General features: G+C 52.9%; 1 protein-coding gene across 3 annotated transcripts; it reads left to right on the top strand.

Moving 5' to 3' along the window:
* Positions 1–1,602: 1,602 nt before the first annotated feature.
* Positions 1,603–8,799, top strand: MYORG (myogenesis regulating glycosidase). Of its 3 annotated transcripts, none has more exons than XM_060014910.1 (2): positions 1,603–1,727; positions 4,939–8,799. In XM_060014910.1, the coding sequence occupies exon 2, from the start codon at positions 5,029–5,031 to the stop codon at positions 7,072–7,074; it is 2,046 nt and encodes a 681-aa protein (XP_059870893.1). In that variant the 5' UTR covers positions 1,603–1,727; positions 4,939–5,028; the 3' UTR covers positions 7,075–8,799. The 3 variants fall into 3 exon arrangements, with proteins under 3 accessions (XP_059870893.1, XP_059870892.1, XP_059870891.1); XM_060014909.1 differs by having other exon boundaries at positions 4,867–8,799; XM_060014908.1 differs by having other exon boundaries at positions 4,863–8,799.
* The last annotated feature ends 5,617 nt before the right edge of the window (positions 8,800–14,416 follow it).

Raw genomic sequence — 14,416 nt, 5'->3', positions numbered from 1 at the left:
GATGAGTGGATAAAGAAGTTGTGGTACATATATACAATGGAATATTACTCAGCCATAAAAAGGAATGAAGTTGAGTCATTTGTTGAGACGTGGATGGATCTAGAGACTGTCATACAGAGTGAAGTAAGTCAGAAAGAGAAAAACAAATATTGTATATTAACGCATGTATGTGGAACCTAGAAAAATGGTACAGATGAACCGGTTTGCAGGGCAGAAGTTGAGACACAGATGTAGAGAACAAACGTATGGACACCAAGGGGGGAAAGCCGTGTGGGGTGGGTGGGGATGGTGGTGTGATGAATTGGGCAATTGGAATTGACATGTATACACTGATGTGTATAAAATTGATGACTAATAAGAACCTGTTGTATAAAAAAAAAATAAATAAAATAAAATTCAAAAATTAAAAAACAAACAAAATAAAACAAAGCCCTGGGGGACTTCCCTGGTGGCTAAGTGGTTAAGAATCCGCCTGCCAATGCAGGGGACATGAGTTCAATCTCTGGTCCAGGAAGGTCCCACATGCCACAGAGCAACTAAGCCTGTGCGCCACAGCTACTGAGCCTGTGCTCTAGAGCCCGTGAGCCACAACTACTGAAGCCCGCGTGCCTAGAGCCTGTGCTCCGCAACACGAGAAGCCACTGCAATGAGAAGCCCGCACACCGCAACGGAGAGGAGCCCCCACTCGCTGCAACTAGAGAAAGCCCACGTGCTGCAATGAAGACCCAACGCAGCAAAAAAAAAAAAAAAAAAAAAAGCCCTGTTTCTCTGTCCCTCAGGGAGCAAGCTGTGGGGTGTTCTGGAGCCTCTAGGATCTTCAGTATTTTTGCACCCCATTCCTCCTGGGTGCGGGTATATAGCGGGGCACGCCCACCTCCTCGCAGCAGGGGCACTTCTAAGGGCTGCCACCAAGGGGAGTGGGTGGGGGAAGACTGCAAAATACGGAGCAGAATCCGGTCTTCTCAGTCCCTGATCTCAGGCACTGCTGGTCTGATCCGGTGGGAGCTGACAGCTTGGGCCTCCCGGCTGATGGAACTAGGCTCCACTCCGTGGGGTCCTTGATTGGATCCGACCTGCACTGAACCGCTGAGATCCTCCCAGAATTCCGCTACCCTTTTTCCATATGGGAAAAGAGCTAATGAGAGCGTTATACCGAGACGGCCTCAACCTCCCCAAATCTGGAGGAAAAGGAATCCCAAGGGCCAACTCTGTCCCTTTACCCTGCGGCTCGCTCCTTCTCATACACATCTCAAATTTAGCCGACAGGTGCGAGAACCCTAACATTCGACAGCTGCACCTCCCTCCAGAACTACAGTTCCCAGCAGACCTGGGGAAGAGCCCCGCCCGCGTGCGGGTAAGCAAAGGTCCAGAGGGGGCGGGCCTGCAGGCGGGGGGCGGAACCGGGAGGCACCGGGCTGGAGGTGGGCCTGAGCTGCCAGGAGCTGGGCACAGAACAGAAGAGGAAGGTGGGAGGTAAGGGGCGTGACCTCAAGTGCGCGTGACAATGTGGGAGGATGGTCGGGCGCCAGGGGCGGAGCTGGACTCCGAGACTTGACGAGACCGAATGACTGGGGCGTGGCCGAGCAGCCAGGGGGCGGGGCTCGAGGACGGCCTCAGCTGTTCCCAGCTAGGCAGCGCCCCGCGCCGCACCGTGGCAGCTCAACTTCGGCTAACTTGGAGGGGATCTGCAGGAGCCTCCATTCACCCCCACTTCTGGGGTCACTTCCGTGAGTTCGCCCAGCGGGAAGACCTTGGGGGGTTGCTGAGGGAAAATACTTCCTGAACTTTCGCTCCTACAGATGAGTAGGTGGGGCGAGCCTGGACACCTGGGCCCCTTCTTCGGCCGCGGTTCCCAGCGGGCGACCGCCCTCTTGACCTCAGTCTGTCCTTTTCGGACATTATAGCTGCAGCGCTGGGAGTGGGTGTAGAGTATTCTAGGCTGTAGGCTCAGTCACTCTATACCCCCGGATCCGCTCGCTGGGCAGGACGGGGAGAGGACCCGGATAGAGTTGCCTTTGGCATTTCCACCCCCCACCCTACCCCTGGGAATTGTGTTGGACAAAGGACCCAACGTGGAATGGCCTAGTTGGCTAGGCCCGACCCTCCCCCTTAGACATGGCTAGGGGCTGGAAGCCAACACTGAGGTTGACTGTCAAGTGGGGAGAGGCTTGGCTAGGGCAAACCCTACCTGCCAGCGTTAGCCTGTGGCTGGCCAGATGGTGGAGGCGGCAGATTACAGGGGTCTCTAGCGCCACCGTTAACACCAGAACCACACTTCCTCCCCTACAGCCCCTGTACCAGATGCCATTAAAATCGCCACTTCCCATCCCCAAGAAGCCTTCCTGGGGCAAGTAGCAGCACCAGCCCTTGGGAATACAGGCCTCACCATGCCCACAGCCCCCTGATGGAAGCCTGTCCCACCCTCTTGGCCACAAAACTCCTTTTCTCTCCTGCATTCAGATATCCAGTCAGGCCATTAGCTCCCTGTCAGGGTTAAGCTGGGATTTTGGATTCAGGCAACCCTGCTACCTAAGTGACTTCAAACAAGTTCCTTTTTCTGTTTGGGCCACTCTTTCCTCATCTATGAAATGGGCACTGCAGCTGTGCCTCCTATTCAGCATTATTGTTAGGGTTGGATGCCATGGTGGCATTAGGGAGACCAACAGAGGGCCTCTGGGTTTTTGTCCTTCATCAAAGAACCTCAGAACCCTAGAAAGTAAAAATTCTCAAGACCTAAGTGTTTGAAAAGGCTTTTGAGGTCACCTTGGTGGGCTGGCCATGCCTCCAGGGGTCATGAGATAGGCTGACTTAATATGAAAGTTTTGAGGATGAGCAACCTCTGTCCTACTCAGATACGGACCCTTTCTCCCTATTCCCTTAGTGCCCAGAATGGGGCCTTGGTTGTCTCGAATGAATTGAATATAAATGTACAGCAGGTCTGGCCTGGGCCACCTAAGGCCTTCTTTGGGTCCTGCTTAGCTTAAGGGCATCAGCTAAAGGCTATGCCTGCATTTTCCAGGAAGGCTTTTCCAGCCTATACCTACAGGAAGGGAAGTCCATAGTAGGTTGGGGGAATTTTGAAGGCTAAGTTGTATGGGATGAGAGGAAGGGAATAAGAGGCTGTTCTAGACCAGCTGGAACTGACCAGTTTAGGGAGTTCGAGGAGGGAGCTCAGAGAATAAGGCACTGAGATAGAACCTCACTGGGGTGGGGGGGGCATTATGGGGAGCTGTATGTTGACATCTGGGATAAAAATTCCAATCTGCACCTGGCACCTGGCATTCTTGATAATCTCTTCATGGGAGAGGTGGGGGAAGTGAGAACGCTGAGCAATTCTGGTGTCTCCTTGGAAATTGCTGGGGACTGGCATCTGGGAGGAGTCTAATTACTGTTTGCCAATCTCCCTCTCTCCTTCCCTCCAGCTGGAGCAGATGGGCAGCCGACAGGCTGGCAGTGTATGTCTGTGTATGCACGTGGCTGGTGCTATTTCTTTGCTGGACTCTGCCCTGAGGGCTGAGACAGGAAGGGTCAGTAGCCTTGAACAGCAGGTTTGGACACACACCTCCTCCCAAGTCTGTGTTTCTCTGTAGTCATATCTGAATCTTTAGCATACAGTATATAAGAGTGGATTGTGTAGTAGGGGGTGTCTGATTGCCAGAGAGCTGGTAGGTGGGGGAGAGAAGTTGGCCCAAGATGGGTGGGTGAAATTTCCTAAAGCAGGTGGCTGAGGACTGAGGTTAGGAAAGAACAGAGCTTGGTAGTCATAGGGTAGGCTTGGCTGAAAATGGAATCAGAAGGACAGATGAGACCATGTATGCCTTGAACTTCAATTTGCAAAGCTTACACTTCTGAACTTCATCATGGGGGTCATGAGCAGCTCCCTAAACTAGGGAGAGTTGTAATCTGATAAGTGTTTTAGAAAGATCACTATAGTTGCTGTGAGCAGAAGGCATTGGAGGAAAACAAGTTGAAAGCAGGGAGGCCTATAGGGGAAGTGTTGCAACGATGCAGGGGAGAAATGACAGTGCTCTAACTAGGGGAGGGGCAAACAGGACAGTGGGTGAGTGCTAGAGACAAAGCCAGAAGGTAGCTGGCCCACAGATGTGGTGCTGGGAGCAGAGCAGGAAGGTGGGCAGGGAAATGGACTTGGTGATCCTGATGGCTGAGAGCAGAATGTAGTTTGAGAGCAAAGAGAGGGAAATGTGAGAAGCCACCAAGCCCCCATGTTAGGCTCCTGACCCCAGTCCTAAAGTCCAAACCCAACCTCACCCCCCCTCCAAACCAGGCCCTTGGACTGAGTCTGGCTTTGAGTATCTTCTCTAATCTCCAGATTTAATATGGCTTCTGACTCAAGATTAAACTCCATGCCTGAACGGTTCCCCTTCCTCTCTCCTCTCCCACTCCCCGCACAGGGAAGCCAGCCGCCTGCTGTGTCAAAGGTCTTAAGGAGCTGCCTTGCTTATCCCCCCTCTCCCACCATGGCCACATCTCTGGGAAACCAGGCCCTCTCCAGATTCCTCCCCTTCCCTTCAGCCTGAACTGCCCCCATGTGTGATCCAAGGAGACCTGATTAATTCTGTGATCCTGGACAGCTCCCTGACCCTGTCTGGGTTTGTTCCTCCACCAGGAAAATGGTGATGAATATCATCTGCCCCTCCCCTTCAGCGTCCTAATTTTGACAAGCAGTGGGGCCCATGAGAAAGGCTAGGTAAAATGCAGACAGAACGACCTGGTAAGAGTAAAGCCCTTACGTCCCAGTATACACTTTCCCAAAATATACACTTCTTTCTTGCGGCAGCAAATGTAAATACTATGGAATGAGAAAGCTCAGTTCCACCTCTCTCTTCCCCTTCCTGACTCAGGCAGGCCAAGTTCAGATGGGCTTTGTCGGGTGGCCCCACTGCCTGCTCCTTCCCTAACTGGGGGCTGATGTCCCAGAATCCTCAGGAAAAGAGCCAGGCCTACCCCCGCCGCCGCCCTGGGAGCCACACAGGTCGTAAGAGCCCCGAGGCCGTCGCAGCTGCAACCATGTACACCTTCTTGCCTGACAGCTTCTCGCCTACCAAGCCCAAGCCGTCCAAAGAGCTGAAGCCGCTGCTGGGCTCCGCAGTGCTGGGGCTGCTGCTGGTGTTGGCCGCGGTGGTGGCCTGGTGCTATTACAGCGCCTCTCTACGCAAGGCGGAACGCCTGCGCGCCGAGCTGCTGGACCTCAACCGCAGCGGCTTCTCCATTCGCAACCAGAAGGGCGAGCAGGTCTTCCGCCTGGCCTTCCGCTCGGGCGCATTGGACCTCGATTCCTGCAGCCGCGATGGCGCCCGGCTTGGCTGCTCTCGCACAGCGGATGGGCGCCCGCTGCACTTCTTCATCCAGACTGTGCGGCCCAAGGACACGGTCATGTGCTACCGCGTGCGCTGGGAGGAGGCGGCGCCGGGGCGCGCGGTGGAGCACGCCATGTTCCTGGGCGACGCGGGGGCGCACTGGTACGGCGGCGCGGAGATGAAGACCCAGCACTGGCCCATCCGCCTGGACGGCCAGCAGGAGCCTCAGCCCTTCGTCACCAGCGACGTCTACTCCTCCGACGCCGCATTTGGAGGCATCCTCGAGCGCTACTGGCTGTCGTCGCGCGCGGCTGCCATCAAGGTCAACGACTCAGTGCCCTTCCACCTGGGCTGGAACAGCACGGAGCGCTCTCTGCGGCTGCAGGCACGCTACCACGACACGCCCTACAAGCCGCCCGCCGGCCGCGCTGCTGCACCCGAGCTCAGCTACCGCGTGTGCGTCGGCTCCGATGTCACTTCCATCCACAAGTACATGGTGCGGCGCTATTTCAACAAGCCATCGAGGGTGCCAGCGCCTGAGGCCTTCCGGGACCCCATCTGGTCCACATGGGTGCTGTACGGGCGCTCGGTGGACCAGGACAAGGTGCAGCGTTTCGCTCAGCAGATCCGCCAGCACCGCTTCAACAGCAGCCATCTGGAAATCGACGACATGTACACGCCTGCCTATGGCGACTTCGACTTCGACGAGACGAAGTTTCCCAACGCCAGCGACATGTTCCGCCGCCTGCGCGACGCTGGCTTTCGCGTCACACTCTGGGTGCACCCGTTTGTCAACTACAACTCATCGTGCTTTGGCGAAGGCGTGGAGCGCGAGCTGTTTGTGCGTGAACCCACGGGCCGGCTGCCTGCTCTCGTGCGCTGGTGGAATGGCATCGGCGCCGTGCTCGACTTCACGCGCCCGGAGGCCCGCGACTGGTTTCAGGGGCATCTGCGGCAACTGCGTTCGCGCTACGCCGTGGCCTCCTTCAAGTTCGACGCTGGAGAGGTCAGCTATTTGCCGCGGGATTTCAGCACCTACAGGCCGCTGTCTGACCCCAACATATGGAGCCGGCGCTACACAGAGATGGCGCTGCCCTTCTTCTCACTGGCCGAGGTCCGTGTGGGCTACCAGTCACAGAACATCTCGTGCTTCTTCCGCCTGGTGGACCGCGATTCGGTGTGGGGCTACGATCTGGGGCTGCGCTCGCTCATCCCCGCCGTGCTCACTGTCAGCATGCTGGGCTACCCGTTCATCCTGCCCGATATGGTGGGTGGCAACGCGGTGTCTGAGCGCACAGTGAGCGGCGGCGATGTGCCCGAGCGCGAGCTCTACGTGCGCTGGCTGGAAGTGGCCGCCTTCATGCCAGCTATGCAGTTCTCCGTTCCACCCTGGCGGTACGACGCCGAAGTGGTGGCCATCGCGCACAAGTTCACTGCACTGAGGGCCTCACTCGTGGCGCCGCTGTTGCTTGAGCTGGCTGGTGAGGTCACTGACACGGGAGACCCCATCGTGCGCCCCCTCTGGTGGATCGCGCCCGGCGACGAGACGGCGCACCGCATCGACTCACAGTTCCTTATCGGAGACACGCTGCTTGTGGCGCCGGTACTGGAGCCAGGCAAGCAGGAGCGGGACGTCTACCTGCCCGCAGGCAAGTGGCGCAGCTATAAGGGTGAGCTTTTCGACAAGACGCCAGTGCTACTCACGGATTACCCCGTTGACCTGGACGAGGTCGCCTACTTCATCTGGGCATCCTGACCCAGCCCAGGACCCAGAAACCCCACAGCCCTAACCCCAGTCTTCATGTAGGCCTCTAACCCTGCATCGCAGCCACACCGGGTATCCCCAGGAAGTCCCCACCTCTGTACCACCCACTAAGTGGGTACTGAAGTAAATGTGCTGGAGCCAGCTCCTGTAGGTCCAGGGGAGAAGATGCTTACGCAACCTCCCACTCCAGTGCACAGTCCTAACAGCCCTCTTTCTCTCCATACTCACTCCAGTCTACAGAAACCTCTTCCCTGGGCTGGGGGCAAGAGAGCACAGAGGAAAAAGGTCAGCTCTCTTCCTGTTAAACACGGTTGGGTTTTAAAAGCACAGAGAGAAACCTCACCCTCCATCCTGGCCTGAGTGGCCATCTTTGTCCTTCTGAGGTGGTGACTTGATCCTCTTTAAGGTCCCAAAATAGCCCCCAGCCACACTTAGAAAGGGCACATTTTCAGTGTTGGAAGCCAGGTCCTGAGTCCCCAGCACTGGCCTGACCTGTGGCTGACCTGGTCCCACCCCAGCTGGCGAGAAGAGACAGAGGTACTTGGCCAACTGACAAGGAGGCAGGAGGTCCCCTCCCAAAGGACAGGTGGAGTAGGCTTAGCACAGAGCCATCATCATTGTCCCTCATTTGTGAAGAGCTCCTAACACCGCACTTATGCATCTGTGTACACACATGGTTCAGCCCTGGGCCAGGGCCACCGCCTGATGGGCAAAGACTTGCAAAGCCATGCAGGCCAGACTTGATGCCTTAACTCAAGAATGTGTGTGTGTGAGAGAGAGAGCGAGAGAGAAAGAGGGAGAGAGAGGGAGAGAGAGAGAGAGAGAAAGAGGGAGAGAGAGGGAGAGAGGCACAATATGTCCTTGGTGCAGTACCTCCGAGGCTGCTTAAGCCTGGAGGGAGAGGGCAGGGAGCAAATTTGAGGTTTTGATTGTTGATTTGTTTCCTTCCTGGGTGATGTCTCTGGGACTCTAGTAGGAAATAAACAGTCCTTTCCAGATTCCTCAGCTGCCTCACTCTCTGCACACGTGAGGTGTGGCTTAAAAGGGAGTGATGTTAGGGACTTCCCTGGCAGTCCAGTGGTTAGGACTCTGTGCTTCCATTGCAGGGGGCACAGGTTCGATCCCTGGTCTGGGAACCCCACAAGTGGGGGTGCAGCCAGAAATAGAAAAAATAGGGGGAGGGAGCGATGTTCTTACTCTGGTAGTGGTGTGCTTTAGCACAAAAACTACCGTGCACATCGACACCTACAGATATACATACAGGGTAAGGTCTTTTATTTTAGCCATTTTCCCTTTCTAAGAAAAGCAACCTCAGCCAGAGTGAGTTTCTCCTGACTTTGCAGGTGAGTCTGGGGAAGGAGTGGCTTGCCAGATGAGGGAGGTGGGAAACAGGGCAGGGGTCAGCTTCCCTTAATGGCTTGGACAGCAGAATCAGTCCCTCCCCCCCTAGAGAATGCACCTCTTTGCCCACTCCTCCACCCCCTCTATTTTCTCAATGTGAAGAATGCTATGCTAATGAAAGTTTAGGAGCACTCAACCATGATTCTACCACTCATCTGCAAGCTGTAAGCTGCTTAACCTCACTGAGCCTCAGTTTCTTCATATGTAAAATGGTGATAATAATGCTACCTCCCAGGTTGTTAAGGGAATTATAAGCACAGATTTATATAAGGTGCCTAGCACAAGTAGGTGCTCAATAAAAGCTAATATAATGTTTTTGTTTTTTTTTTCTTGTTTAAAAATAACATGGATTTTTCCAGGCCCCAGCTCCCAGCCCAGCTGGCTTCCTCTGGGCCTGCATGTGACACCCTCTTCCCAAACCTCTGCACGTAGCACCCAGTTGAACTCTGAGTTTGTGACCCGAGGGACACTGTGATCCAGGAGAGAGGCAAGAGAGGAGACATCTGAAGTGGAATGTCAGGAGCCAGGAGTCGCCAGGAGATGGGGAGTAAATGGAATTAGCTTCCCTCTCCTTTTTGTCAAGAGCATTTACTGATCAGTATTCAGTGATGAGCCTCCCTGGGCCCTGGTGCACAGCCATGGGCTGTGTGTGGAGTGACTGTAGAAGGAGGGCACCCAGGCTGGGTCCTGGAAACTTCCCTAAATGGCTGGAAAGCATGACTCACACTTGAATGGCCCTCCACTTGCTATGCAGTCTGAAGCCAGCTGACCTAACCTCTCGAGGCTTGGTTTCTTCATCTTTAAAATAGAATTTCTAGGACTCACTGAGATGTGTCTGTAAAGTACTTATGCAAAAATTGGCAAAGAGTGTTAAATAAATGGTAACTCCTATCAACTCTTAATTCTAAACAAGGAACAAAGAAAAACTCTGCCTAAAACTGATACTGTACCCTATTGGGTAGCCTCTAGCCACATGTCGCTTCTTAAATTTAATTTTAAAATTAATTAAAATTAAACATCATTAAGAATCCAGTTCTTCAGGCACACTAGCCACATTTCAAGTGTTCAAAAGCCATGTGTGACTAGTGGCTCACATATTGGACAGTGCAGATTATAGAACACTTCCATAGTTGCATAAAGTTCTGTACCCCAGGACCAAGTAGTGTGTGCTGAGATGGCATGGGGGTTGAGGTTGGGTAAAGTAATCTGGAAGGCCTAAGTCATCTGGCATGGAGGAGGAGTACCCTTTAGAAGGGCATTGATGGAATTCCCTGGAGGTCCAGTGGTTAGGACTCCGTACTTCCACTGCAGGGGGCCTGGGTTCAATCCCTGGTCGCTGGGGAACTAAGATCCCACATGCCATGCGGTGTGGCCAATTAAAAAAAAAAAAAAGATCTGAAGTGAAGTCAAATAAAATGTTAAGAATTTTAGAAGGGCATTGAGGGCAGGCAGCTTAGATGGAGGAGGGGACACACCATGCCCACTGAACACTCACTGTGTGCTGGGACAGGGCCAAAGGGAAGAGTGCCCTTGACTGGCCAAATCCCAGCAAACTAGCCCTTGGCTTGCAATCTGGTTTCTAATCTGGCCTCTGCCATTGACCTTGTTAATCACAAAAGCACAGATGAACAAGCTAAAACAGTGAGAGAGAAGGGCACTGGCCTGAGTCACACAGAAGATTAGTACCCAAGACTGGACTGGAACCTGGTGGTCTGTATCTAGAAGCCTAGAATCTCCCGCCCAGTCTTCACCCATCTTTCAACAGCCTGGGCCAGCCCCGGCCTATACATATCCGAGGCTGGGGAGCCACTGAAATGTGTGTCTCTGAAGTTGCCACCCAATGGGCCTGATTCTAAGCCAACAAGTGTTTCCCCTTCCCCTACTGATGACAAAAAAGAGAGGTTCAAGAAGTTGGGCAGCAGTGACTGGAATGGTAGGAACCATGAGAAAGAGCTGGTCTTGGGATGGGGAAGGGGAGGGAAGTGGACTAGAAGCTACCTCTACCCCTGTTTGCTAGGTTGCCAGAAACTCTGCCCTCTTAGAGCCTTGTCCAACACCCCCATCTCTGCCAGCACCTCTTGTACATTCCAAATTTATCTCTCTCTTTCTGTACATCTGGGTGGGGAGGGAGAGCTGCCCCTCCTCCATGGAGCTTCCAGTAGCTTTGTCGTGGCCAGAGTTCCCCATTGGTCTTTTCTGTACCCCTGGGCTGGGGGTGGGGGCGAGGAGGCTGGTATGCTGGAACAGGGAGCTTCCTTCTCCACAGGTAATGGGGAGGGACTGAGTGGCCACTGCAGGAAATCTGGGACTGGGGCCTAACACCCCCATTCTGTGACTGTGTGTACCCTAAGAGTCTGCCTCCGTTTCCCTTTTAGCACTCTATGAATCAGCTAAACCCTGGCCAAGCCCTCTCTAAGACCAAGATGTGAATTTTCTGGGAGGATCTTTGCTCTTGTTCCCCCGGATATGGGCAAAGTATCCCACACCCTGGTTGGCTACAGAGCAAGTAAGTCTTCTTTTGTTGGTTCCCCTCACCAAGATTTCTGGTCCCTTCACTCCTCCTCAAGTCCAAGGCCAATGTTGACCTCTCATCCCCTGGCCACTACCCCATGTCAGATCTTATCAGTTCTAGCCTGGACCATTGCAGTGGACTCCTAAATCTTTCTACTCTTGAACGCTTCAATTCAATTCACATAGCAGCCAAGGAAATCTTTCTGAAATTCAATCAGGTCATTTAGGAAAAAATTCAAGCTCTGATGTTCAAGACTTCTAAGATCTAAATCCTTCTCTCCCCTCCCCTAATGGGTGAGGGGGGTCAAAAGGTACAAATTTTTAGTTATAAAATGAATAAGTCAGTGGGGTGTAATATACAGCATGGTGGCTATAGTTAATAATACTGTAGTGCCTATTTCAAAGGTAGGAGAGTGGGTCTTGAATGGTCTCATTACAAGAAAATAATTTTTTTATAACTGTATATGGTGACGGCTGTTAACTGGACTTACTGTGGTGATCATTTAGCAATATATACAAATATCGAATAGGGGAGATATAAATCCACTTCTGCTTCTGTTTTGCCCCCACACACATACTTATGAGCATATTTTGAAAAGCATTTGAAGAAGTACTACCTTCTGTTCTGGGAACAGCTGCACAGCCCATCCCTGCAAGGGGAGGCCTGCCCAGACCCAGCCTTGAAGAAAACCACAGGGGCAACTGGGTGATTTCCTTTCCTGCCATTGTCCGACTCAGTGGGACTTCTGCTGACACCCTCCCGTCTCTGGTACACACCCCAGCTCCCAAGGAGCAACATGGCTTTTATCTTCAGGCTGGCCATTTACTTTGTGATGTCCAAGGATCTTTCCAGCAGCTTGAGGGGGGGAGAGAATTTGTTTTCAATGTACTTTACCATTTTAATGGACTATAGGGGAAAAGAGAGACTGAATTTTTTTTTTTAATTGAGGGGTCAGTGACATAACATTATATTAGTTTCAGGTATACAACATAAATGATTCAATATTTGTATATATTGCTAAATGATCACCACAGTAAGTCCAGTTAACAGCCATCACCATACACAGTTAAAAAACAAATTTTTTTCTTGTAATGAGACCGTTCAAGACCCACTCTCCTACCTTTGAAATAGGCACTACAGTATTATTAACTATAGCCACCATGCTGTACATTACACCCCCATGACTTATTCATTTTATAACTGAAAATTTGTACCTTTTGACGCCCCTCACCCATTAGGGGAGGGGAGGATTCTTGGCCTTATGAGACAAGCCCTAAGTCTGGCTGGGGTGGGGTCAGGGGAGTGGGAAAAAACTGAAGAGGAAGAGGCTCTGTCCCCGGGGGATTCCCAGTCTGAAGAACAGGAAGAGGCTGTGCCTCTATACTCAGTATCCTAGTGCTGTTTTTTCCCTCCATAGCCCCCTTTCCCCTCCTCAGGGGGTCTTGCTGAGCACTTCCTGTTACACAATGGGGAGCTGGAGGCGGGGTAGGAGGGGAAAGGAAGTGAAGGGGGAGGGTTAGGAAGAAGGCTGAGAGCAAGCCTCACTGGAAACCTGTAGCACAACCTCCAGGGGGCAGCGGCGGGGCTGGAACGGCCCTCCTCTAGAAGGTAAGGGACCGGTTGGGCCACCGGCTGGACTGATGGAGAAGTCAGCCTCTGCTCCTCACACGTGGGGTCCCACCTGGGGTCCCACACCAGCACGAGCATTTCCATTTAAATTCTACCATTAAAACCACCCTTATACTTTCATTCCTTTGGGTCTTCAATTCAGCAAACAACTGCTTACTGCGGGGGTGTAAGGTATTGCTTTTGGGTGTCAAGAGGGCATTTTGGTTTTCCAAAGCCTCTTTCGAATGCCCCCAGGAGCTTCCCTGGTGGCGCAGTGGTTAAGAATCCGCCTGCCGATGCAGGGCACACGGGTTCGAGCCCTGGTCCGGGAAGATTCCACATGCCGCGGAGCAACAAAGCCTGTGTGCCACAACTACTGAGCCTGCGCTCTAGAGCCCGCGAGCTACAACTGCTGAGCCCACGCGCCACAGCTACTGAAGACCACGCACCTAGAGCCCGTGCTCCGCAACAAGAGAAGCCACCGCGATGAGAAGCCCGTGCACCGCAATGAAGAGTAGCCCCCGTTCGCTGCAACTAGAGAAAGCCCGTGTGCAGCAACGAAGACCCAAAGCAACCAAATATTAAAAAAAAAAAAAAAATGCCCCCAGGAGGGGGCAACTTTAGACCGCCCTTGTGGGGATTAGTTCGTTAGATGCTTCTTATTTTATTTTATTTATTTATTTGTTTTATTTATTTATTTTTGGCTGCGTTGGGTCTTTGTTGCTGCACGCGGGCTCTCTCTAGTTGCGGCGAGTGGGGGCCACTCTTCGTTGCGGTGCTTCTCACTGCAGTGGCTTCTCTTGTTGCAGAGCACGTGCTCTTGGCACACGGGCTTCAGTAGTTGTGGCGCACGGGCTCAGTAGTTGTGGCTTGTGGGCTCTAGAGCGCAGGCTCAGTAGTTGTGGCGCATGGGGTTAGTTGCTCCGCGGCATGTGGGATCTTCGCAGACCAGGGCTCGAACCTGTGTCCCCTGCATTGGCAGGCGGATTCTTAACCACTGAGCCACCAGGGAAGCCCCGTTAGATGCTTCTTCACCCTGGGGTGGTGCAGGTGGTAGTGGGGAAAACATGTGGAATTCCAAGAGAAGTCTTTTTGGATGTAGGTGGGGACAGGATGGTGTTTATAGGGTGAGTAGTTATTAGGGGAAGCTTCCAGGAGGAGATGCTCTGGAGCTTGGAGGGCCTCAGATTGAAGGGGAAATTGCAGTCTTAGCCCTATAGCCCTTGAACAAGCCCAGGTGGCCGAAAGCAAAGTGGTGATGACAACAAAGCCTACTCACCTGCTACATCCCAATCTCAGTTCCACTCTCTCCCTCCCTCATCCACTGCCCATAACATGCCCCAGTCCCACCTTTCCGTCAATTCATCCTACAAAGTGAACATCTGAACGCAGTTTATGGGCTTCCCCTGCCCCCGCCGCCCCACCTTCTCCAAAGTACCTGTGTTTTAATGGAAAACTTTGTAAGTCCCAGAAGAATGACTCCAAAGCTGTACAAGGTATTCTAAGGCAGAGTCTTCCCTCTGGCACCTCATCCTCAAAGGACCTTACATATAGGCAACTGCCAGGGCCATCTACCTTCTTAAGCCTCAATATCCTCAGCTAAAAAAGTGAGCAGCAGAATCAGGTCATTTTCCAGGTCCCTTCCAACTCTGATGTATGAGGTCTTAACATTTTGAGATTCCACAGACTCCCATGTTGAGTGCACAGGGCCAGCCAGCCCTTGTTAGTCTGTGGTTTGGCACCACTGCCCAGCAGGCACTTATTAAATCAGTGGGATGTGGTCCCTGCTGGCCTGGAAGGAGAGCACTAAGC

Source organism: Delphinus delphis, chromosome 6 (genome assembly GCF_949987515.2).
Source record: "Delphinus delphis chromosome 6, mDelDel1.2, whole genome shotgun sequence".
NCBI lineage: Eukaryota > Metazoa > Chordata > Mammalia > Artiodactyla > Delphinidae > Delphinus > Delphinus delphis.
Note: the sequence above shows the minus strand (reverse complement) of the source record. Positions and strands in the feature narration are given on the sequence as shown.